At 47.3% G+C, this 23,728-nt stretch overlaps 1 protein-coding gene across 4 annotated transcripts in view; it reads right to left on the bottom strand.

Moving 5' to 3' along the window:
* The window catches only part of LOC119386236 (ras-specific guanine nucleotide-releasing factor 2), a 403,649-nt gene that overhangs the window by 55,865 nt on the left and 324,056 nt on the right, over nucleotides 1-23,728 (bottom strand). For 3 of the 4 annotated variants that reach the window (XM_049413775.1, XM_049413776.1, XM_049413777.1), the window contains 2 exons: nucleotides 16,573-16,722; nucleotides 9,959-10,041 (listed from right to left, as the gene is read on the bottom strand). In XM_049413775.1, coding sequence (XP_049269732.1) covers nucleotides 9,959-10,041; nucleotides 16,573-16,722 — 233 coding nt within the window. The remainder of the gene's footprint in view (nucleotides 1-9,958; nucleotides 10,042-16,572; nucleotides 16,723-23,728) is intronic. The other variant, XM_037653567.2, reaches the window with a different exon arrangement.

Below are 23,728 nucleotides of genomic sequence, written 5' to 3'. Positions count from 1 at the left end.
TATACCCCAAAAGTTACTGTATCAGCAGACCCCGCACCGTCTTCTCATTTTAAGTGTGCGTATGTGCGAAGCTAAAGTGTCATTAGCAGATTTCGCGATTCGAATACAGAAACATAAGTGCGCAGTATTCATACAGTGCTCAGTATGGGCCCGTTATACTGTTTTAATTTCATAATTCAGCGGTAAATAGTGTGCAGCCGAAAAGCACAAATTCAAGAGAAACAAAACCACGCACACCGCACAAGTACGTAGATCAGCGGGCGTACTAACAAAACATTAATACCGTGCAGATGTCTGCACGTGCTGCTGCACATTTAGAGTATCTTTATCAGAGACTCCCTGCCCGTAATAGATAATTTGCGCTTTGTATGCACCATAGTGCTTACGTCTGTTTCACGTTCATCGTAACTGATTCTGCATAGCGCCATATTTACATTAACTGGCCCCACTGACGTACAAAACGCTGTCTTCGAATTTCTAGCGCCTGCAAACGACAGATGACTACTTAAAACCTTATTTGTATCGAGGCTCCGACAAGTATCACCCTTCTGCAGGGACCAGTGCTTGTAAAATGCACTGTGTGCTCTAAGAAAGAAAATATTCTGTCGCCCTTCTTCGGCAGTCCGCCAGCCTCTTCTCATCTAAATATTTTCATCTATACTTCTAATCTATACGATCGCTCCTTCACTGTAGTGAAAGCTCTGTGCTTTCTTCATCCGCTTTCTTTCAGGGATACCTGAAAGAAGGCCCGTAGCCAGGGGGGGGGGGTTGGGGCCCGCCGCCCTCCCCCCCCCCCCTCGAAATTTTGGTGAAGTACGTGTTTTTACCAAAAATAAATAATAAAAATAGATCTTTTTCTCAAAAAGTCAAGGTTTTCAGCAAGTGTCCCCCCGAAAAAAATTCCTGGCTACGGGCCTGCCTGAAAGTATCACACTGTGTCGAACCATGCTCGCTTACTTCCCTGAGTTGCAATCAGCAGCGGTAATTAAAATCTGCATTGAAGACAGTCCGTGTGTTACCTGGCGTGCCATTCTCATGTGAGCTACCCGGCCACCGCTTGTAGCGTCCCACTGCAACACTCTAGGTTCATGACGCGAACTTCTGCGTACTTAACCAGAGCAGCTACTTTTTCTACAAATAAGGACACTTTAATATCTCCTTACCATCATTTTTACCTATCAGGGTACTGCCGATCAGAACTACCCTTGGTTAACGATCCTGCCGTTATGCCGTTATGTTCTGTCTCTTTCTCGCAACCAGATGTCTCGTACTCACGGATTGCTCTCGATATTGATGTTTAATATGAGATAAATACACGATCAGCATAATGAGCCGGTTAGATCAAAAGATTCTCCGTACGAATCTTACATATTCAGCGGTTACTAAGGAAGTTGTTTTCTTCACTTCACATTCGTTGATATGAATGTGATGCACGGGTCTTTTGCCGCAGGCTGTATTGCGCCTTAATATTTTTTTTTCTTTTCTTTTCACAGTATGTTGTGAAACCCTATTCCCTGGCAAACGCTGGCTCGCTGATTCATCAACATAACGCGTCCTTCCTGCTTTCACGCTGCTTCTCGTTTACTCGATTCTTTCTTTCGTTTCCACTTTTCATCTTGGTGAAGTCGCAACTCGGTATCTCGTTCAGCGATGTCGTCTCAGAGAAACGCTCCTGCGCGGGAGGGGTTTTGTTTTACAACGAGCACGCGTTATGGAAAAACGAGCGAGGTTCAGCAAAATGCTTTATAGTCCCTACGTGCTTTTTAGCGAGCGTAATTATAACTGCGCGCTCTTTGTTCCGTTCGCTTTTGCACTTTGACAAAAATCGCTGAAGCAATCTCGGTGATTGAAGAGAGAGGTCTCTTTCTCCTCCTCAGAAAATTGGGACACGAGGCATTTTTTTCCCTCTCCATTGAAAAAAGGCCGTGCAACGCGAAGCCGGTCCTTTTTTGAAGACAGCGGGAACGGAGGAGAGCGTGCGTGAGCACGATGGCAAGACGAGTTGCTACATACGGTGTGCCTCTCGAAGCTCGGTTTACGTTGCCAGTAAAGAAGGCATGCTTTCACCCTCCTCCTCTTTCGCGACCTCTCCCAGAACAGCGAGCTTCGGGTTACGAGTGCCACCTCATTAGCGCAAGCCATTCGCCGAACAAGAGATCGCGTGCCGCGCTAGGGGGCGCCAGCGCATTGTGCTCCCGGCGTCGTTGCTTCTCCCTCCCTTCAACTTGCGAAGTAACTATCGACGCCAAGCCCAAGCTTCTTGCACGGCTTGCAACGCGAACCGCAAGCGGGAATTATGGGTTCTGATTGGAGATGCAAACAAACAGAGTACAAAATTACGCACGCGCTGGAAGTTCTCCTCCTCAGCTGTTTTCGGCTGCAGGAGTGGTAAAAGGATCCACTAAATTACGCATTATTGTAAACGTCAGTTTTTAGCGGGGGTGTCGAGTTATATTTATACATAAAGAAACGAGCGGCCTTGTTGTCGGGCTTGTTATTAAAAAGGGCTTTCTTCTAAATGTCGCTGCATCAGCGAGTTTTCGTGGGAATGTATTTCGAGCGAGCGGTGTTTGTCGATAACAATGACGGCTTCGCAATCAGGCAGAGTTTTAAACGAAACATAAGTTGTGCGCCGCAGGAAAAGCGCTGGAAATATGAGATGTCGTCAGAAGAAGATGCCGCTGCTTTGAGGTCGGGTTATGGGAATGAGTTGCGCTTTAACAAACTGCGCTGAACTTCTCGTGAGGCATGTTTTCATTGCGCGATAGACGCAGACGCAGCGTGATTATGGTGATAAGTCAAACGTTAGGGTTGGTTACAACCTTCGTGCTTGTTCCGCCCCAACAACAGTATTGTAGGTAAAAACTGTGGCTACTGCAACTTAATACCGTCTCTTCCGCAAGCCAAGTATGTCTGAACTCATGTAAGAAAAACTCGCTGTTCATAGCAAGGCTTCGTGCTTTCTTGTCTTCGCTGTAGAAATTGACAGAAGCGACGGAACGTTGGCGATGTATATTATCTCTCGTGTTTTACTGCGCGCACATCATCACCAGTTTATATTAGGTTCCTTCGAGTACAGAAAGCAACATATGCACACTCCGCGTATTAAATTTTCAATTTATGATATTACTAAAGTACTAAACCCCAAACCAAACCAAAGATGGGTTACTTCTACATGTAAGCTTGCCCATATGACATGTTTTGGAAGTGCGGGCAACGCCGACAAAGCTGGCAGTCTATTTACGAAAGCTAACCACCACTGTGGTCTGGTGGTTAAGGGGCTCGACTACTGAATGCTGGTGCTCGACTACTGGTTAAGGTGCTCGACTACTAGGTCGCGGGATCAAATCCCGGCCCCGGCGGCCGCATTTTCGATGGAGGCGAAAATGCTAGGGGCCCGTGTACTTAGATTTAGGTGCACGTTAAAGAAGCCCAGGTGGTCGAAAGTTCCGGAGCCCTCCACTACGGTGTCTCTCATAATCAAATCGTGGTTTTGGGACGTTAAACCCCAACAGTTTTATATTTACGAAAGCTTTCTCACGTGTTTGGTCCGAGGCCACTCACGGTTACATAAGGCGTGATAAGGCGACTACCACCAATGTGGTGGTCAAGTGTGGACTGCCTTACGTGAGGTGAACTTTGATAGTAAGTGTCCAATGTTTTCTTATACTCCTTCAAACACGAAAAAAAGGGCATACACATTGAAATCGCGTGTGCGGCTTATGCATTGCCTTCTTTTATTCCCACTGTCAGATCACAGTGAAACTTTTCGGGTGGGACTTTCGCATTCTGAAAATCAATATGGGCAGGTGTATATGTTTTTTTTTTCATATTCACAGCATCCGGTAGCTCGGGAAGTATTTGACTGCCCGTGTTTCAGTAATACACGTTCAGTTTGAACAGCTATACGTTTGCGCACTAGCAGCCCTAGTGGCCTACAAAAGCCGTACAGAAGCTGCGCTACTCTACGTACAGCCTTTAGCAGCGAGCGGCAGAGAGCGTCTCCTCTACGCTCACCGCGGTAGCAACAGCCCGACACTCTTAACGCTGCGACAGCAAACAGAAGGAAGAAATAAATAAAAATAAACGGACAACATTTATGGACACACAAGTATATGTTGGGGCAGGGATTTTACCCGGAGGGTCGTACGTGTTTAGTATGCGTTTTTTCCCCCCAGATAGTTAATGCCCAGGTGTATACGCACGTATAGATAGATGGATAGCCACAGAAAGCAGCGTGACACGAAGACAGGACAGCAAGAAAGGCGAGGAACCTTACCTGTACCTTCAAGAAATCGGAGAAAAGCGGAAAAAGGGGAACGCCCGGATGAAGGACGCTGACCCAGAGTAGACTTCCGTATCGACATGCACTGACAAACACTGGACACTGCCGCTACCGCTTTGTTCGAGTGTTTTCTTTTTTTCCTCGTTCGCGCAGCCCGCTGTGACGTAAGCCGTCTCTATAAAGGGCTGTTCTCGAAATGCTCCTTTGTTAATTTCTCGAATGTTCGTCATTCGCAAGCAAAATGTGGCGATAAAACGGTCAGGTATACAGTGACAGCGACAGTGTGTCCTTGTTATGCAGCATTAGTTTCAATGAATTGTAAAACAGAACAGTCTTACAAAGAGTGATAACACATTGTGACAGCAGTGCAGCAGTCGTCGTGTAACAGGGAGGAGCTTCCCTTCATATAGCAAACTTATAAAAAAAAAGCAAGTGCGATAGCGGCTTTGTTCTTGCGCAAGTCAATTCGTATTGCTCAAGTGCTATGGATGCGTAGCAGAAAGCCGTGCCAGTGATTACTTAACCTGTTAGACGCAATCTATGCAAGCAGCTCCACGCTTTGTTGCCTCAATAAATTGAGCAGCTTGATTTCTTAAGTCAAAACGCAACTAGTGTGTGTGAACGGGAACTACTGTTCTGCCGGTCCTTCTTTTGTTTTGATAAGCAACTAGTATCACAAGTGCTCATCAATCGAGACAAACGCTAATGCAAAACAAACAAAAGGAAACAAAAATTGATGGAGTAGAAATGATCTAATGTCCTTGCGACTGTAGTTGTTTTCTTTGTTTCCCATCAAAACGACATCAGTGTTCCTTCTCATGACCGTTCATTCTGCCCTCAGGAATGACAACTGCCTTTTCGTTATTATTTAACGGAGATATGGAATTCGCAGACTTGAACATCCGCCCGCGTCTCGAACCTATCAGTTCCTCACGTCGCTAACGCGGCTTTTCGAGCTCGCTCAACCAAGCGTCTTTATCGGTACGGTGCGTAGAATATAACATTGTCTTCTTCAATCACATAGCTGCTCCCTAGCCACTCTTCCACCGAAGAGGAATGCCGTTGACGACGCAAATTACTCTATTGTGCTGCTACACGGCGAAGCACTCGGGTCGTGCGCTTAGCGTGAATAACGCGGCCTCGATTGGAAGTCGGCTTTGTTCTTGACGCACTTGTCGCGCATCGCACGTATCGCAAAGTCAACTGAGCCAGAAAGAAGAAAAGAAATGCCCTTCTCCTCGGCGGCCTCCATCTCGTCGGTGGAACATCGATCGCTGGACGGGCGCTGTCTCATTTTATTCTTTTTCTCGTTCTGCGTTCCCAGGAGGGAGCAGGACTTTCGAAAGGGAAGCGGTGTCGGAAACCCCGTCCCCTGATTGAATTTAAGGTTTGTCCGCCTCGGCGCATTAGCACAAAAGGCCGTGAGGACCACGCCGAAGGCCAGTCTGTCGATAGCGGCAAAAACAGAAGTGGCAAAAGAAGGCAGGGCAAAAGAAATAATGGGACCAGGAAATAGCTTTCAATCTTTCCATCGGCTATACCTTTCGTTTCGTTCCTTTTGTGACGCGGCCGCGCGCCCTCTCAGCTTAGGGCAGGGCCATCATCACACGGACGTCTGTGCTTTCGAGTTGGACGAGTGTGTATCGGGTGCGCGAAGAACCTCGACATCGCTATTCGGTCCCGAAACTCATTGGTGTTTATGGTGCACCGCTGTGGAGGGAGAAATTGTTTACCTTGCCAGTGCAAAGGCGCGCTCCCTTTCGGGCCGTCAAGCTCATTTCAACGTGCCTGCGCACGCCTCTTTGAAGGACGAAGCTGTTGGTTTTTCCCGACTGATCAAAATTCCATCCTGTCTCGTTTGTTTGTCGTACTACGGCGGCATCAAAAGATGCGCTTCCTTTTCGCGCTAAGAACGCGGTCTTGTCTCCTGGACGCACCTGTTTGAAGGCCGCTCGCCGCAATGAACTCATTGAAAGCTGTGCTCTGCTAAGCAAACTAGAGTCATCGCCTCATTTTCCCACTTTGGACCTCTTGTGCTTGGACCTCTTTGGATTGTGCTTTCGCTACCTTTTTACGGCTGCATTATTTTTTCGCTATTCCCTGCTGTGGGTGCTTATATTCATTCGGCATGTCTGAACTTTTCGCGAGGACTGCAACAGCAACGCTTCTGAAGACTGGCTACAACGTCCTCAGAAGCGAAAATCAAAATCGACCACCGCTCTAGCGGATTCAGCTTCTAGCTAATTGCAGCTTGTAAACTTGAAAAGTTATGTTGGAGCACATGACCTGCAATCATGACCGATATCCTGGTTCCCTGATGAGAAGTTTTGGCCTGCGTATTTCGATACAGACATGTTATCGGTTGATGGTGTCGAACGTTAGATGGCTTCGCTACCGATAGGCTATACATACGGCAGGAAACCTAGCTGTCGTTTTTCTCAGCAACAGATGAAGATGAGCAACTGAACTTAAAACAAAACTTTCCTTATAAGAGTGGTTTTTCGCTGCTTATCGATATTAGATTGCCACTTTGTATACGTCACTTCCTTGCGAGTGCACAGGCTAGACAAAATAAGCTAATGGCCCTGAATCTCAGCATCAGCATTGCATAGCATTGCCTTCAAGTGAAAGAAAAGAAAGAAAGAGGCATCATAACTCGAACAGAAAAATTTTAAGGTCCAAGATAAGGGATGCGAAGAGAGTCAGCATAAATGTGAAGTCAAGATGCATTCAGTATCAGCCGTTCTTTCTCGTTTTAGGCGTTCTCAAAAAACGGGCGAAGAGAAAGAAAGATCGGATACAAAAGAAACAAAAATAAAGAGAGGACAAAATGTGAGATTGTAAAGTGAGAGAGAGAGAGAGAGAGTGGAAGAAATGCGCGTATCTTTGCATACCGCTCGCAAATCATTCCGTGCTGGACGGTACGTTCCCTTGGGACTCCTAACGCAAGTCCATCGCCAAGAGCGCGACCTTTATCATGGCGACCTTTATGTCGCGGAACTAGGCTCGTTCCTTACTTTGCCACATTTTTAGTATTTCGATTTTCAAGTTCGAACATCTCGAAACCTCCGCGACGCGTCAACGCGTCGTCGTTTTTCTTCTCCTAACAGTTCGCCCTCACCTACTTTCAACAACGACAGCAACAAGAAGAGATACACGTATCAAGACATAAAAAAAAGTTTGTTTCTAGGCACAGAAAGGTGTTGCCAACTTCCTCTCTGTCTTTGCGCTTTCCTTCTCTCCTCAGCCGCACATCTCGCGTGGGAAAGACTTCATAAATAAGGCTGCGGCGCAGCACGGCCGTGTAACTGCTCCCGACAGGCGAGGAACGGTGACCGTCTCCTCGCACCTCGGGCGCGAGCGACGGGGGGCGTATATCTTCATTTGGCGGACACGGCGTGCGCACTCGAGCCCCTTCAGCCACGTGCTACGTCGAGAGCCAGTCATCTCTCGAGAGACGCCAGCCGCCATGTTTACGCCGTCAACCGACTCCCGGCACTGAGAGCTCCGCACTACCCTATTTATATACGCTGAGGGTTCTCTCTTCTATGACAACTTCTTCAGGTCGCGGCAATCTCGAGTAAGTGAACTGACACCCTCCGAAATATGTCAGCCGTTATTAACGCCCCGCGTAATGCTTCTCGAGAAATATGTATTTTCCTGCATTATTCGGACGCACTTCCTTGCGCATGTTCCTGCATGATCCTGTAGTGACCGTCGAGGATGTTGCCTTTTTTTTTAGCAAAATGCATAAAAAATATAATTGCTTTTCTGTAATAAACGTGGAGACGTGAGTGATTCTCAGTTATTAATCGCGATTATGTCGGACGTGTACATGTACATAGTTTCGCAGTGGAAAGATAACTTCAACTGGCTGTGGTTTTCGAAGAAAAAGAGACGCGTAAAATGTTATGTAGGACGTCTTTTCGGCATTTGGATAAATAATGGAGGCTTTGAAATCTAGTTTCGCCGGTCAGATGCTTTTTGTACCTCTCGAGCGTTCAAAAATAAGTGACATTATATGGAGGCAGTATGCTCCCATGAGTAATCACGTTTGCTTCTTTCCTTGCGTAATAAAGATTTTCGTCAAACGCTCTCAGCCGGTAGACTATGAGCATTATGATTTAAAACTGAAAAGCAGGGAACCTTAGCGCTGAAATTTTATCCTAAGTTCGAAATGGAAGAATTGACGAATGAATAGCAGCGATAAATGTAAGACAAAAACGCGCGCCATACGAATTCTTTGATTGCTTATTCGCTATATATAGAGAAAAACAACAACAAAAAACGTTTCATTGATTCACGTGTCTTGAGCGATGTTCATTTAAAGGCGGTAACGTATCACCTTACATTACTTACTCACTCATCGCTGCTGCCATCACCTTGTGTACGTCAGTTCTGGGGTAGAGCCAGTTGCGTCTGAAGTATGAGGCACTGACGCTCTCCCGAACACATCGCTCCTGTGCTCTAGACAACTACATCGAAAGCTGAACTTTCAGCGAAGAGTTTCATTATTACTGCGTTTGAAGTGAGGAAGCGTAACCATGCACCTACGAAGCTTGCGATGATAGCTTATCTACCAGTTCCTAAGTCTGGTTATCATAACGCAGAGGTGTGTCCTTATCAAACCGCCCTGTTCCCAATAACCGTGCCTTACGAATACGGGCTGCATTCGCGATACGAATATGAATATAGACGCGTTTCGATGAATGCGCTCGTGACGAAATGCCTAAGCACATTTGATTTAAAGTTCATGGCGCACTTATTTTCTTTTATATCGCCGTTACAACGTCTTCTTAGAGGAGCTTGCATGTAAACTTATCCTGTTGTATGCGGGCGGAACATTGAAACTAATTTCCAATTTCTCTTTTCGAGCTTGATCTGGGATTCGAGTGGAAGCGCCGTCTATGTTTTCACCAGTATGGGCCTGTCATCAGTGATGGATGATATGCAGCAATTGAACTCCACGGAATAAAATTGGCACTGTCCTTTTCCTACGTATATAGGTTCATAATCGGCGTTGAACAAGCCGTGCTGCCGAATGTTTTGAGAATTAAATTAAGGGGCTGAGCCACCTTTGAATCGGTCGATTATGAATCGTAAGTCAACCTCGTCTTTAAAAAGAACGTCACATCATCTTTCATTAATCATCGAGTTCGAATTGACAACTGCTATTGTGCCTGTCTACAATACAGCTTTAACAAAATTTCGGATGAACGCTGTCTCTTTTAGATGATCTCTCTCTCTCATTACTACAACAAAACACAATAGAAAGTGAGGAATGAATATCGGGACAGATGCAACGGGTAACAAAGGAGATTTACACTGGAAAGAATAGAGAGAAGTAAGCCGGGGGTAACGAAGCAACAAGTAAATACGTGAAAAATGGTGAGGGTGGTGTACAAACAAAACGCTGAAGAATACAAAAGGTTTGTTTCGGAACTAAAGAATAAAATGTCAAAGGAAAACAAAGGTTCTCGGAAGATTGCCAAAAGCGGGCCCCGAGAGGCGCACTGAAACGTGGCTTTAGTGAGATCGGGACGTGATCGAACAAGATATTGTGAGAACAATATCGTGAGAAGATGAACACGAAGGAAAGAAAGAAGCGAACAAGAGGAGAGAGAAAAAAGAATGATTCGAGAATATAAAAGTGTAAGTGGGAAATTAGAGGCTTACCCAGGACCAACGTCGGCCAGCTCTCCATTCTGGCTGTGAGACCCTTGAGGAAGATTTGGTGAAGAAACATGAGCGTCTCACTGCAAAGAGAAACAAATATGCCGAGAGTTTTCTGGCTGCTGCTGAAGTGCACCTACAGACGGCACGGAAGTGTACATACAGCTGAGCTTTCGCCCTGTATGGCAGGGTGAACCCATAAGCCTGGCAATCCTTCCGATGACCGGTAGGTTGAGCACCTAACGTTTAACCGTGGTGCATGCACTTCTGTGAGCATTTGAGCAAAGATCGACCGAAGGCTACGATAAAGCCTCGATGGCAGATTCGATATAGACGCATTCGACTGTGCTTCTCTCAGTCGTTGACAACAGAAAATCTCTCAGTCGTGTTGCACTCACTCTCAGTCGTGAGTGCAACAGAAAATCGACTGCAGTCGATTTTCTGTTGCACTCACGACGACGATTCAATCCCTCCTGAACTCCAATATCACACATAATTAGCCACTTATGTGAGTCTCAAAGGACCTGGGAACGCAAGTTCAACAAGACACATCACTTCTCTGGGCTCCTCTTTTTCCGCCTCGCGTTCACTCCACCAAGGAGAGAGAGAGAGAGAGGAAGAGAATTTATTTTGAGAATGCAGGTTAGGATACGCAGTACCGAATTCCTTGAGCTCGGGCCACGCCCTGGGCTCTCGCAACCAGCTGTAGCTGATCCAACCAGCCGTAGCAACCAGCCGTAGCAACCAGCCGTATCAGCCGAAGTTGGAGCTGGCTAAGGCTCTCCCCCAAAGCTTGTTGGGTGTGGTAACAATTGGAGCGCTTTGGTGGGGATGGGACATCACACATTATATTGTAGACAACTGTTTTGATTCATTGAATTCTGAACATCCGACTGATAAGCTGCCTGACGAGACAAGGAAGTGATCGTAGCGCTTCAATCATTGTCACAGATCCAACGTGTGCTCATCGGTGTGCTCATATCACCGTACGTTCAGTATGCACAACAGGTACTGGATGCTCCAAAGCCAGTACTTGAAACACTTTGGTAGGCACCATGGCTCGTCTAATACTGTCAGGACAGGCATGTGTGAATTTCAAGATAGGAACGTGATAAGCCTGAGGCCCCGCATCTAATTCTTCCGTTAGTATGTATGCACAGATCAGATTCCCATAATTGCAATTTGTGAACCAAGCGTACAAACTCCTATGAAATTGTCAAAGTACTAATACATTTTTTTTCGACGTGCATGGACGCGGCAGTGTTGTTTAACCTTACGCAGATTTTTCCTATGCTCACCACAGTCCGTCTTTCTATCTTTTCATCCCTTGATCTCTTTCCTCCAGTGTAGGGTAGCAAACCGGACGTACTTCTGCTTGTCCCTCCTGCCTTTCCTTCCATTCCTTCTCCTCCTATGTAATGCTATCGCATGAAACTCGCGCCTCCTGGATGCTCTCGCCTCACAACACGCCCAAATTTCATACTTCATAATACAAATCGATTTACATATTCCTAAAATATTCAAGTATGTTTCAAGCGACTTTTTGCGAACTGTTTTCTCGCAGAAATTGGATTTGACGCATGTTCGTTATCAAGACTGCAAACCACAATCGGCTTCAGAGTGAGGCAAACTCTTCTGATAAGCTGAGCTACTATTTTGAAACATCCTGGGTTGTGCAAAGTCTCTCGGCGAGTGTAGCATGAGTCGTGTTCGTGGTGAAAAACAGATCAGAGTCTGCTTTGAACTAGTGTGGCTGAGGTCTCTACTACGTCATACAGCAATGACGAAACGACATGCACTGAATGATTCTTCATTATTTTCATCAAACTGGCGCTCCTGTCGGCGCGTTGCTAAACAGTGTCTGTCTGACTCTTCTTGCTTCACAAGTGGTCTGCCTAAACTTCGAGAAACAGCGATGAACGCCGCAACGAAAAAGCACACACACATACGTCAAGATAAGCTGATATTTAACAGTCAACCCATCGCACGCCACATGTCGCAACAGAACTATTAATTCGGGATAGAGCCCACATAATTCCCTAATGTGTCAGATCAGATCAATTAACTTTATTAATTGCCCTGCGAATTGGTGGGATGGGCCTGGATCCCGCCTAGGCTTCGGCCAAGGGTTGCTGGCCCTTGGCGGCTTCCTCGGCTCGCTGGACGGCCCAGAGTTGTTGCTCCAGGTCGAGCTGAGCAACGCAGACTCCCAGCGCGCGCGGAGGCTGTCGCTGTTTAAGGCTGCATCACAGCTATTGTTTATTATATCTGGACATCCCCATAGTATGTGCCTCTAAGGTGGCTCTAGAGTCACAATGTCTACACTTGTCTGTCGTGTATAAGTCTGGGTGTATTACATGCATGATAGCTGGACTCGGGTAGGATCGGGTTTGTAACTGCCGCCATTCGACAGACTGTTCTTGCTTAATTTCGGGTGAGGCGGTGGGAATGTACGCCTCTTGCAATCTATGGTGTACTGTAATTTCGTGAAATGTTGTCATTCTGTCTTCCCACTCCCACTCATCGGTATTCCCTGAGACGGCACTAATCGATGCTCGGTCTGTAAGCCCTCGAGCCATGCGGTGCGCCGCCTCATTACTACCTTCTGATAGTGTGTGAGCGGGTGTCCATATCAGATGGACACTTTTTTCTTGATTATTACCGAGTTTTAGAATTTGAAGTGCCTCTGGGGAGATTCGGCCGTTTGCAAAGTTTCGTATCGCCGTCTGCGAATCACTGACGATCACGTCCGCTTGTGTTTGTGCTATGGCTAATGCGATAGCTATTTCCTCTGCGGTTTCTACGTGTGGCGTACTGACGGTAGCACTCGTCAACATTTTCCCTCATAATTTATCACCACGGCTGTGTAGGCGCGCTTGTGTCTGTATCTAGCTGCATCTACGAATACGGTGTCCATGCTGTGACCAAATTTCTTTTGTATATCGCGTGCTCTGCTTTCCCGTCTGCCCTGATGGTGGGCGGGATGCATATTCTTGGGTATAGGAAGCACGGTTATCACGCCTCTAATATGTCTGGGCATATCTATTTTGACGCATGTTGGGTGTGATAAGTAATACCTAGTCGATCCAATATTTGCCTGCCTGTTTTAGTTTTGGATAGGCGTTCGTATTGTGCGATGCGCTGTGGCCTCGATTAGCTCATCCAGTGTATTGTGAAGACCTAGCTGCAGTAGACTATCGTTGCTAGTGGTGATGGAGAGTCCAATTGCTTGCTTGTATATTTTCCTGATTAAACAATCTAATTTGTATCTTCTGATGAGTGCCATCGTAAGTATGATGCTACGTAAACTATTCTGCTTATTACAAACGCTTGGACTAGTCTAAGCAGATTGCCTTCTTTCATCCCGCTATATTTGTTGCGATGCGTTTAAGTAGCCGCATGATTTGAGACGTTACATCATCTAATTTGCGTATGGTCTCTCCATTATGGCCGTTACTTTCAATAATGAGTCCCAGCACTCTGATCCTGTCCACCTTGGGTATAGGTTTACCATCCGCCGTAGTGAGGTGAATTTCCAGGTTGTTCTTTTCCTCGTAATTGCGTGGTTTTCGGCCACGTCGTGATGGTTTATAAATGAGGAGCTCAGATTTCTCTGCCGAACACGCCAGCCCGGTTCCTGATAAGTATTGTTCGACTGTTTCTATCGCACGTTGTAATGTATTTTCAACTTGTCCATCACTGCCATCGCTCACCCATAAGGTAATATCGTCAGCATAGATGGTATGATGGAGGCGTCGATTTCCTGTAGCTTTGCTGGCAAGCCAATCAGAGCAAGATTAAACAGCATCGGAGAGATTACTGACCCTTGGGGCGTACCTGCGCTTCCGAGCTGTAGTTCCTCGGACACAATGTCTCCTATCTTAATACGTGCTTTTCGGTTAGTTAGGAAGTCTCGAATATAGGTGTATACTCGCTGGCCTAGGCCTAGCTCTGTTATTCTGTTTAATATTGTTTCGTGCGTAACACTGTCAAAAGCTTTCTTTAGGTCTAATCCTAGAATAGCTTTGGTGTTTCGACTTGTGTTATCTATGATTTCATGCTTAAGTTGGAGCATTGCAGCCTGTGTCGACAACTTTCTCCGGAAGCCCAACATGGTTGGCGGAAGAACGTCGTTGTCCTCGAGATAGTTTGTTTAGTCTTGTTAGTAAACGTGTTCCATAAGTTTTCCCAGGCAGGAAGTGAGCTAGAGGGTCTCCAGTTCTCCAACTGTAGCCGCTGCCTGGTTTAGGTATTAGAATAATCTGAGCCGTTTTCCATTGTTGTGGGTACTGTGCCTGATTCCCAGCAGCCGTTAATGTACTTGGTAAGTTGTTCTAGAGAAAGCATCATCGAGATTCTGATCATCTTGTTTGTTATCCGTCAGACATGGAGCCGAATTGGTATTACCCTAATGTGTCCTTCAGTTTTTTTTAACATCTCAAATGCCTGGAAAGCAAACAGCTAGTCGCTCCTACACGAATAAAATGTCTGGGAACTTCGATGCAACTGGTATGGGTTGGGAAACGATCTTGTCTGCAATTTTCTCCAGATGCCTTCGCTATAGTTTGTAAAAATTTGTGATTACGAACTAGAGCGAAGGCGCTCGAAGGAAACTGCAGACAAGATCTTTTCCCAACCCATACCGTTGCACCGAAGTTCTCAGACCCAGGCAGTGGCAACCTAGCTATGACCGTATATTGTGGGACTGTAGCATGGTGCCGCCGCCGGCGGATCTTATGGGTGATCCCTCCTCTCGAGCAGTGGGAAGGCCGTGTTGGCCAGCTCAGACCCAGTGGTTCAGACAAAGGTAGCGGATTGAGCCATCCAGATCGACGTCCACCTTGGGTTGATGGTCATCTAACACGGAACCGTCCGCACCTGCTTTATGACGAAATAAAGTTGTTTTTCCATACATGCAGTGCAGACAGGTGTCAGCGATCTAAACAGACGCACGAATGTGTCGCATTGCAACCTGCTCGTCTGCGACGTACTGTATACAAGTAATGGCCCGCTCAAAGTAAAAATATTGACGAAAGAGACGTTGCTTACCCGTCGCGGATCGAGGCAAGCTAAGCAGTCGGTTTTGACAGGCATGAGAATCGCAACATACGGGACTCTTTTAGATCCTGAGGTAAGGAATAATTTAAAAGTGACATGCACTAAAAAAATCCGACAAAAGCAGCTAAAAATTGCAGTGGCTTAGCTCGGCTCTGCCAGGATATACGTATATTTAGCTGAGGTTCAGCTGATTATGCTTAGCTTTCCTGGTTGTCAAGCTTCTCCGCTTTCAGCGCCGCTTAGCAGTATTTGCGCTCTCCTTATTCCATGGCTATACCACACTGGTAAACGCCAGCCAGCCGGTCTGACAACTGGCTAACCTCCCTATCCTTCCGTTTTTCTTTTCCTCCTCCTCCTCCCCGCTATATGTATACCCCCACTGATACGTCTGCGCATGCGCGCAAAATGAGAGGCGCTATCAAGCGGCTCCGGCGCAGCGTCAGACGGCCACTGCACAACGGAGGCGCACAGCTGGGCGCGCGCCGGCGCCAGTGCGTCTGCCGCGGCTGTGGACTTCACTCCTCTGGAATGCGCAGACCGGCGAGGCGCGCGCGGCGGCTGCGGCGGCTCCGGTGCGCCAGCTGTGCGCCCCATGTGACGTCACTTCTCCTCGCGCATGCGCAGCACTGCTCTCGGACTGCCACGCGAAACTGCTCCACCTCGGCCAGTGTAGCTAACGCTACAATAGCCTTAGACTGATGTTCAGGATAACGATAAAGATCACAACTCCGACAAGACACTTGATCAAAAATCAAGATCTTGTAAAGAAATTTGCAACACTGCGTTTTCTTGCTAATCGGCTTATCTACGGTGTTCGGGTATTGAAGAATACCGCGGCCCTAGATCGCTTTACAAATGGCTCATTTGTGAAGAGCCTCGATTAGCGCACGTTCAATCGAGCACCACAGGGACTTCGTGATAAATTTGGTCGATAATCGACCTAACAGAAATTATTCCGCGAAAGAGGACACTTGGATGAACCTCAGAGTGGAGAAACTGAATTGTCTTCTTGTCAATTGATGAACGCTGTGATGAGAAAGAAGCGTTAAGTCTGTAAATTGGTTTAAGTCACATTGGATATTTTTTCTCTCACGAAAATGAGCCAGTCATTTATGCAACGTATTTAGTCATTACGTGTACGTACTATCTAAAACTAATGTGCCAGCAAATCCGAGAAGGTATTCCTCTTTGGAAAGTGCCATTTATATAACGTTGAGAACTTGGGAGGCGACAATGGTGCGCAAAGAAGAGACAAAGGCGCAGTTTTACCGGAACATTTTTATGTCGCGTGTGAAAATTAGGGAAACCGGTAGATACATAATTTAGGCAATCAGTTCTCACGGCAGTTCGTGGCTGTCAGAGAAAGAAACATGACAGGTGATGCAGCTGCCTTCAAAGTAACCATAACTTCACTTCAACCATTATAATTGAGCTATTACACATGGAAAAAAAATTGCATATAAACAACATTTAGTGCATGCCATTATGGCCACAGGGGCGGGGAAGCTCCGTCCCAGAGCCGCGCATTGCTGCCTTTAAAATGCGTGTGTACTCGCCTGTTCAGGAATATAGAGTTGACTTCGTCATGTGTGCAGGGAGGTTTCTGAGAACTTGCCGCCATCTTAAATGGCCTTAGGAAGCATGACACCAGCAGCTGAAGCTGCTCCACGTATTCTTCTTCTGCCTCCACCATCCGGAACACCAGGCTGTGATGCGGAAAGAGAAAAAAGAAATGGGACGATGAAATACATATATGTTAAGATACGATGGATTAAGAGTTAGTATCAACCGCTAATATTTCAGCAACCTTCTGTTCGCGGTTGACGCTGTCCTGTTCAGCAACATAGAGAATGAACTTGCAACCAGTGATTGAGGACATAAGCGAAGAAAATGTAGTCAGTACGTTGGTTGCTTTGGTCGGTTGATAAGGTTTAATGTCCCAAAGCGCATCAGCCCAAAGGCAGGGCAGTTAACCGGAAAAGGATCGGGTTGGCTACCCTACGCTGGGGGAAAGGGAAAGGGGAATAGAAAGGCGTCAGAGGAGGCAGGGAAAGAAGGAAATGAGCGGTGAACCCGCTGATGCGCGTGAGACTGAACCTCTAGTCAGAGGAGTTCGCACAGGCCCGTTGCGCTCAGGTAGCGCGAAAATGCCTTCGCTGCCTTGTGGGCCCAAGAGCGATGGAGACGGTGCAGAAGCAGCTGAACGGAAAGTGGCCGATCGCCGTGTTTTCGCAGGGCGTTAGAAAGTGCTCGTATATGAGTAGTACGGCTGAAGAATAAGACGCAGAAAACAAGAGCAATGTTCAAAAGCCAGGTTAGAGAACAAAAACGTATTGTTGTCAATAAGCCTAGATTTTGTTTAAAGGTGCGTCTATCTAAGTCAATTAGTTGCAGATGACCCAGGGCATGAGAAGCCTATACGCAGAAGAGTAAAAATGGGTTGGAGCGCGTAGCACATGCATTAACAGATCATGACCGACAGTCTACGATTTATCTCGAAAATAAATGTGTGCACTCTTCCAATAGTGACATGTAGAGTCGAAACATAAGAGAGAGAGAGAGAGATAATAAACGAGAAGAAAGGCAGGGAGGTTAACCAGAATTGTAGCATCCGGTTTGCTACCCAGACACTAAGGGGAGGGGGAAAGGGAAAGAAAGATGGAAAGGACAGCGGAGAGAAGAGCAGGCGCGCGATAAAAAAAAAAGATATAAACAAAAGGAAGCTGTAGATCGGCAGTACTAAAGCCTATTCAATAGGCCACTGGCACGCAAAAAGTTCAGTAAGGCCTTAAACGATTTTCGCTGTGCAGACAGTTCAGGTCGGCATTCCAGCACTGACTGTTCCGACAGGGGTCTGTCGTCAAGGCGGGCCAACACAGCAGCTAGCGACAGTCTGTGCGAGCTGTAGCGAGGGCAGCGACAAAGAACGTGTTCTATCGTTTCTTCGCTGTCACACTGGCTGCAAGTAGCACTCTCTGCCATGCCGATTCGGAAGGCAAAAGATTTGGTGAAAGCAACACCAAGCCACAGTCGACAAAGCACCGTTGCCTCGAGTCGAGAGAGTCCGGACGGAGGCCGAAGTCGACGACACGGGTCCAGTCTATGCAGTCGTGTGTGCTGTAACTTGGTGTGTTCCACAAGGATTTTATGTCTTCATTGGCAATCTCTCGAATTTTCATCGCAGCATCCGTTCTTGATAACGGGATGGATTCTTGTACGCCGTCTTCGTGTGCAGTTCGAGCAGCAGCGTCGGCATGTTCGTTGCCCAATATGCCGCAGTGACTTGGAAGCCACTGAAAGGTGATGTCATGCCCTTGAACGAAGAGGTGATGGAGCAGCTCTCTAATTTCCAACACGAGTTGCTCGTGAGGTCCACGGCGTAAGGCGTATATCAGGCACTGTAAAGCTGCCTTGGAGTCCGTGAACACGCTCCATTTCTTGGGTGGTTGGTCATAAATTACTCTAAGTGCGCTACGCAGAGCAGCAAGTTCCGCAGCTGTCGATGTAGTCTGGTGGGATAGCCTAATCTTCACGGTGGTTGTTCTTGCAGGAAAAATCACCGACCCTGCAGACCCATCCACGGTAGTGAGGCGTCAGTATAGAGATGACTATGCTCGCTGTACGTCTCGTACAACAAAAGAAGAGAAAGCTGCTTGAGCGCTGGTGACGAAAGCTGTGCTTTTGACCTTATACCTGGAACCGTGAGGCGAACTTGTGGATGAGTCATACACCATGGGGGAGTTGGAACTCTTGCTGAGCTGTATATCCTGTTGGTAGGCGTGTACGGTAGGACAGGACTGTCTGACAAAATGAGGCACGAGGTCGGTCTTCAGGCAGAGAGGCTAAATGATGGGTAGGGGCGCGAGCAAGATGCCTCACGTGTGCTCTGAGCGCTCCATTATAATATGCGTCTTGGCCGGGTAGTCGTTTGCAATCGCAATGGTCTCAGCTGTTGACGAACATCGCGGTAGCCCCAGACAAACTCTAAGAGCCATAGCCTGAACGCTTTCGAGTGTGCGAATATTGGTTCTGCAGGTATTGGTCAGCACAGGCAGGCTGTATCGCAAATAGCCGAGAAAAAGCGTCTTGTACAGTTGCATCATTGCATGTACTGAGGTCCCCCAGGTTTTCCCTCCAAGATACTTGAACAGATGGGCAATGTCCGTCAGGCGCCTCTTTAGGTAGGCCACGTGAGTACCCCAGCAGAGGTCCCTATCAATGATCACACCTAAAAATCTGTGCGTCCTGACATAAGGTATGACTTGGCCGTCGATAGATATAGCGTATGGTTCATTGGCTTGCGGCTAAAAGCAATCAATGCACATTTCGCTGGCGAGATCTTGAGACCTTGTTCATTGAGGTACATCGATATCAACCTCGCAGCTTCTGAAGCCTTGCGCGTACCTGAGGCCGGGTCACGCCAGATGCCCAGACGCAGATGTCGTCAGCATACATTGATAGCTCGACCACACTCGGTAGTCGTTCCACAAGACCAATGAGGATGAGGTTGAAGAGAGCTGGACTCAATACGCCTCCTTGCGGAACTCCACGGTGCGTGTGGTGTTGGGAGGTTGGACCATCTTCAGTGTTCACAAATAGAGTCCTTCCTTGTAGGTAATTGCGTGTCCAACGATACAGTTGACCACCTAGGCCCACTGATCCCATGGCTTCTAGGATGGCGTCATGAAGAACGTTGTCGTACGCTCCTTTTACATCAAGGAACATGGCAACAGATAATCTTTTACATGTCTTTTGATGTTGGACATACGTGACAAGATCGATAACATTGTCGATGGAACATCGGTGACGTCGAAAACCAGCCATGGCGTTCGGGTATATCTCGTAGTATTCTAGGTACCATTCTAGTCTGGCGAGGATCATTCGCTCCATGACCTTTCCAACACAACTTGCCAGCGCAATGGGTCGGTAAGAGGTAATCTCTAGGGGAGACTTTCCAGGCTTAAGAAGGGGTACCAAGCGGCTGATCTTCCAATCTTGGGGAACCATGCCATCCTGCCAGGACTTGTTGAATATATGAAGGAGCGCATCTCGTGCACGTTCACCAAGGTGGCATAACAGCCGGTAAGATATGTCGTCCGGGCCAGGCGACGACGACCGATTACATAGGGCGAGCGCCGCGTCAAGTTCTTGTATTGTGAACGGTAGATCCATGCGCGTGTCCCGCGAATCCGGGATATCGTCCAAGGTATGCATACTTGGGCACGTTGATTGGCCCACAATCATAGTGCAGAAATCTTCGGCCACCTCAATTTCTTGTCGGCGCTGGAAGAGCGCGAGGGCCTTGAACGGAAAGCGCTGTTCCGGAACAGAACGTAGGCCTCGCACAGTTCTCCATATTTGAGACAGTGGTGTACGAGGATCAAGCGACGCGCAAAATTTTTTCCATCGTTGTGCCTCTAGTTTATCGATGCGGCGCACCAAGTCCATGGATGATATAAGAACAGCCCGGCGCATGCAAAAGAAGGTCGAAACATAAAGGTTAACACTGGAGAACACATGGTTAACACTTGAAAAGGAGCTAGGAGTCGTGCAACGAGCTACGGAACGAAAAAGATTCACTGTAATTTAAAAAAAACAGGATGACGGGGCTGGGGATCCGAGAGCAAACTAGGGTAGCTAATATTATAGCCGGCACTAAGGGAGAAAACTCGAATTCGGCAGACCACCTATTGCGTAGGCAAAATAAGCTGTAGTATGTTAGATTTGCCGAATGGATGCCAAGAGAAGGGAAACGAAAAACTATATGGAGGTGAATTAATAATTTCTTTTGAACCCCAGGTGGTCAAAATTTCCGGAGCCCTCCACTAGGGCATATCTCACAATGATATCGTGGCTTTGGGACGTAAATGCCCAACAATATTTTTATTAGTAATAATTCATTTTCATTCGCTTGAAGTACATTTACACTTATAAGCACTTTCCAGGATAAGTTAGCTGGTTTCTCGAGGGCATCAAAATGACTTTTATATTGGTAGTGCTCGCTGCCGGTTTATCCTGAACAAGCGGGCTTTAGGTGACTCTTTCCCCATCTCCCTTTTGTATTCCTTCCTTCCTTTCCGGAATAAGCTTTTATTAATTAGGTTAGGTAAGCTCTTACTTCCTAGGCCGCCGTTTCGTGCAGGCGACAGCCTCAGCCGCAATTCGGGTCCTCTCGCGAGGCAATTATTTTCCCTTTGAGAATTTCCCGCTTCCCTCTTGGTTCGTCGTCTTCGAGTCGCAGGCCGGAAATGCCAGATCGTTCATATAGTTCAAAGGTCCTTGTGTACCATACACGTTCGCCTACATGGTCAGGCCTTGCATTGCGAGGAAGGAAAAAAAAACAGTTATGAGGAAGACAATCGCGGCCGCCTAACCGGGCACTTCTGGGTAAGAGCAGTCAGCTGGCCGCTCACTCCTGCAGTGTTTGCTCCCGAAAAATAAGGGAGAGAGAGAGAGAGTCAGAACGACGTCACGACCTTTTCTCCTCCTCACCACCGCGGCACACACACACACGGAGTGCCTTCGAGGTCACGAAGCACCGGTGACAAACGTGATGTCTCTCGCGCTCTCGCCAACTTTCGAGCTCAGTCTCTGAAAAGCTTCGCGGCGGCCGCTGGCGACTCGGCATAAGCGGCTGACGCGGTTCGGTTCAGGCGGCCTACTAATTGGCTGCAGAGTTGATTCCCGCTAAGCCCATTAGCACGCGCGCGGATAATCGAATGACCGCTCGGGCGGCCGTCGTTCCTACATAATTAACGCCGCCACTGGTGCCCCAACTCGTCGCGCGCGCACGGCACACAGTACGCGAACGACGACGAATGCCCTTCTACGACCTCCTCTCCCACTTTCCCTTCCCTCATTCAACTCTCGATTCCGCAAACCCTCGTTTCGCTTTCAGCCACCGTCACCACAGGCCGCGCCGAGAATCGGTTCCGCTGTATTGGCAAAAAAAAAACAAAAAGAAAAGTACGATTCCTATAGGACTTGCCTTATACCTTTTTCTTTTAATCATGCGGTCGAAGCACGTGCCCTGGCGATCTCTTTAAATTAATGCGATCTCCTAGGAAAAGCGGTGGTTGCTTGCTGAGGGCGGCGAAAGAAACAGATACAAACTGCCACCAGAAGCAAGTAATTCTGCTGGCTATTTTGTTCTGTTTCTTTCGCCGCCCTCATTTGGCGGCAGTTCCGTATCGCAACCTCGGCGCTTGGTCCCTGCGGTCAGTGTTTGAAAAGATGCTGACTCACGTCGCGAGTGACCGACAACGCGTGAAGGCGAGCGGCCATCAAACGGCCAGTGTGGCAGCCCGCTTAGTGAAGCGGTAATTCAGGCCAAGAGAGAGAGAGAGAGAGCACGCGCTTAACTGATTTGGTTCTAACCATCTCGCCATTCGGCATTTCGTGCGGCCCAATTCTGCGCGTGATCATTCACGAAAAGGTAATGTGTACTTCGTCTACGCTAACTGTCGCAAAAAAAAAAAAAAACAGGAATAGCAAATAATCGTAGCTATTGAGAAAAAAGAAAAAAAAAAGAGCGGACGCGTGATGAAGCACTATAGGAGCGCGCAACTAATTATTCCTTGCAAACGTACGGTAAACTTAGAACCACCTGAAGCGCACTTCAGGATTCGACTTAACGCCTGTTTATTATTCATAAGGCAGGGGCAAATTACACGGCGGTATACCGTGAATTCGAGTACCAACTATGTGGGCGGAAGAAATTTATAATGAAGTAATACCCTGTTCTTTATGCTTATAACAATCCTCATTATGGAAATTCGCTAGTTATGCAGCATCAAAACCCCAAAATCTGTCCTTCATTATGAGTACCGAACTTAAATAGCGACTGCTGACTCTTCTTTTGAGAGCGAAGCTCTTTAAGCTTTTCGTTGGGCCGGTTAGTGCGAACAGAACGTGTCGTAATCATGAATCGGCACTCGCTCTCTTCTTCCTCTTCTTCCTCTCAGTCTTCTGCTTCATCCTCTGCTTCGCTACCAAAACACGTGCACCGATTTCTGCGGCGCGGGATGCAATAACTCTGATGGGCGAAAGAACGAGTACAGAGAGGGAGAGAGAGAAACAGAAAGAGAGAAATTCTTGGCGAGAAAAGTTCTTGGCGTGGCGGGATTCGAACCCACGATCCGAAGGCGAGCGTCCTAACCACTCGGCTATCCAGGCACGCTAGCAGAGCATAGCATAGCCTTGTATGGTATAGTATAGCAAGGTGGCCGCAAGGGAAGTGAGCGTGAGGAGGAGGGAAAGAAGGAGGGGAGAGAGTAAAGTATAGCATAGAAAGAAAGAGAAATAGAGAGGAAGAAAGGGAAGAAAGACAGAAAGAGAGAGAATCATAGGAAGAAGCATACCACAAGAAGAAAGAGAGAAATAGAGAGATAGAAAGAAAAGAAAAACAGAAAGAGAAAGTAAGAGGGAGATACAGAAATAAAGAGAGAGAGAAAGAAAGAGCGAGAAAGACAAAGAAATGCATAGAGCGAGAAAGAAAGATACACAAATAAATAGAGACAAGAGAGAGAAAGAAAAAACAGAGCGATGAGAAGAAAAGAAAGAAAGAGAGAAATAAAGAGAAGCAAAGAAGGCCGTCCAGCTCCGCACTTCCTTCAGGCATGGCACCTCTAGTGCGAAGCTGCCTTAATATTTTTCTGTAGCCAAGTTTTCGCGCAACGTATGCGCGTCAGAAGGAAACGAGCAACGGATACC

The sequence above is a fragment of the Rhipicephalus sanguineus genome, chromosome 3, assembly GCF_013339695.2.
Source record: "Rhipicephalus sanguineus isolate Rsan-2018 chromosome 3, BIME_Rsan_1.4, whole genome shotgun sequence".
NCBI lineage: Eukaryota > Metazoa > Arthropoda > Arachnida > Ixodida > Ixodidae > Rhipicephalus > Rhipicephalus sanguineus.
This window is presented reverse-complemented; position numbering and strand designations above follow the sequence as displayed.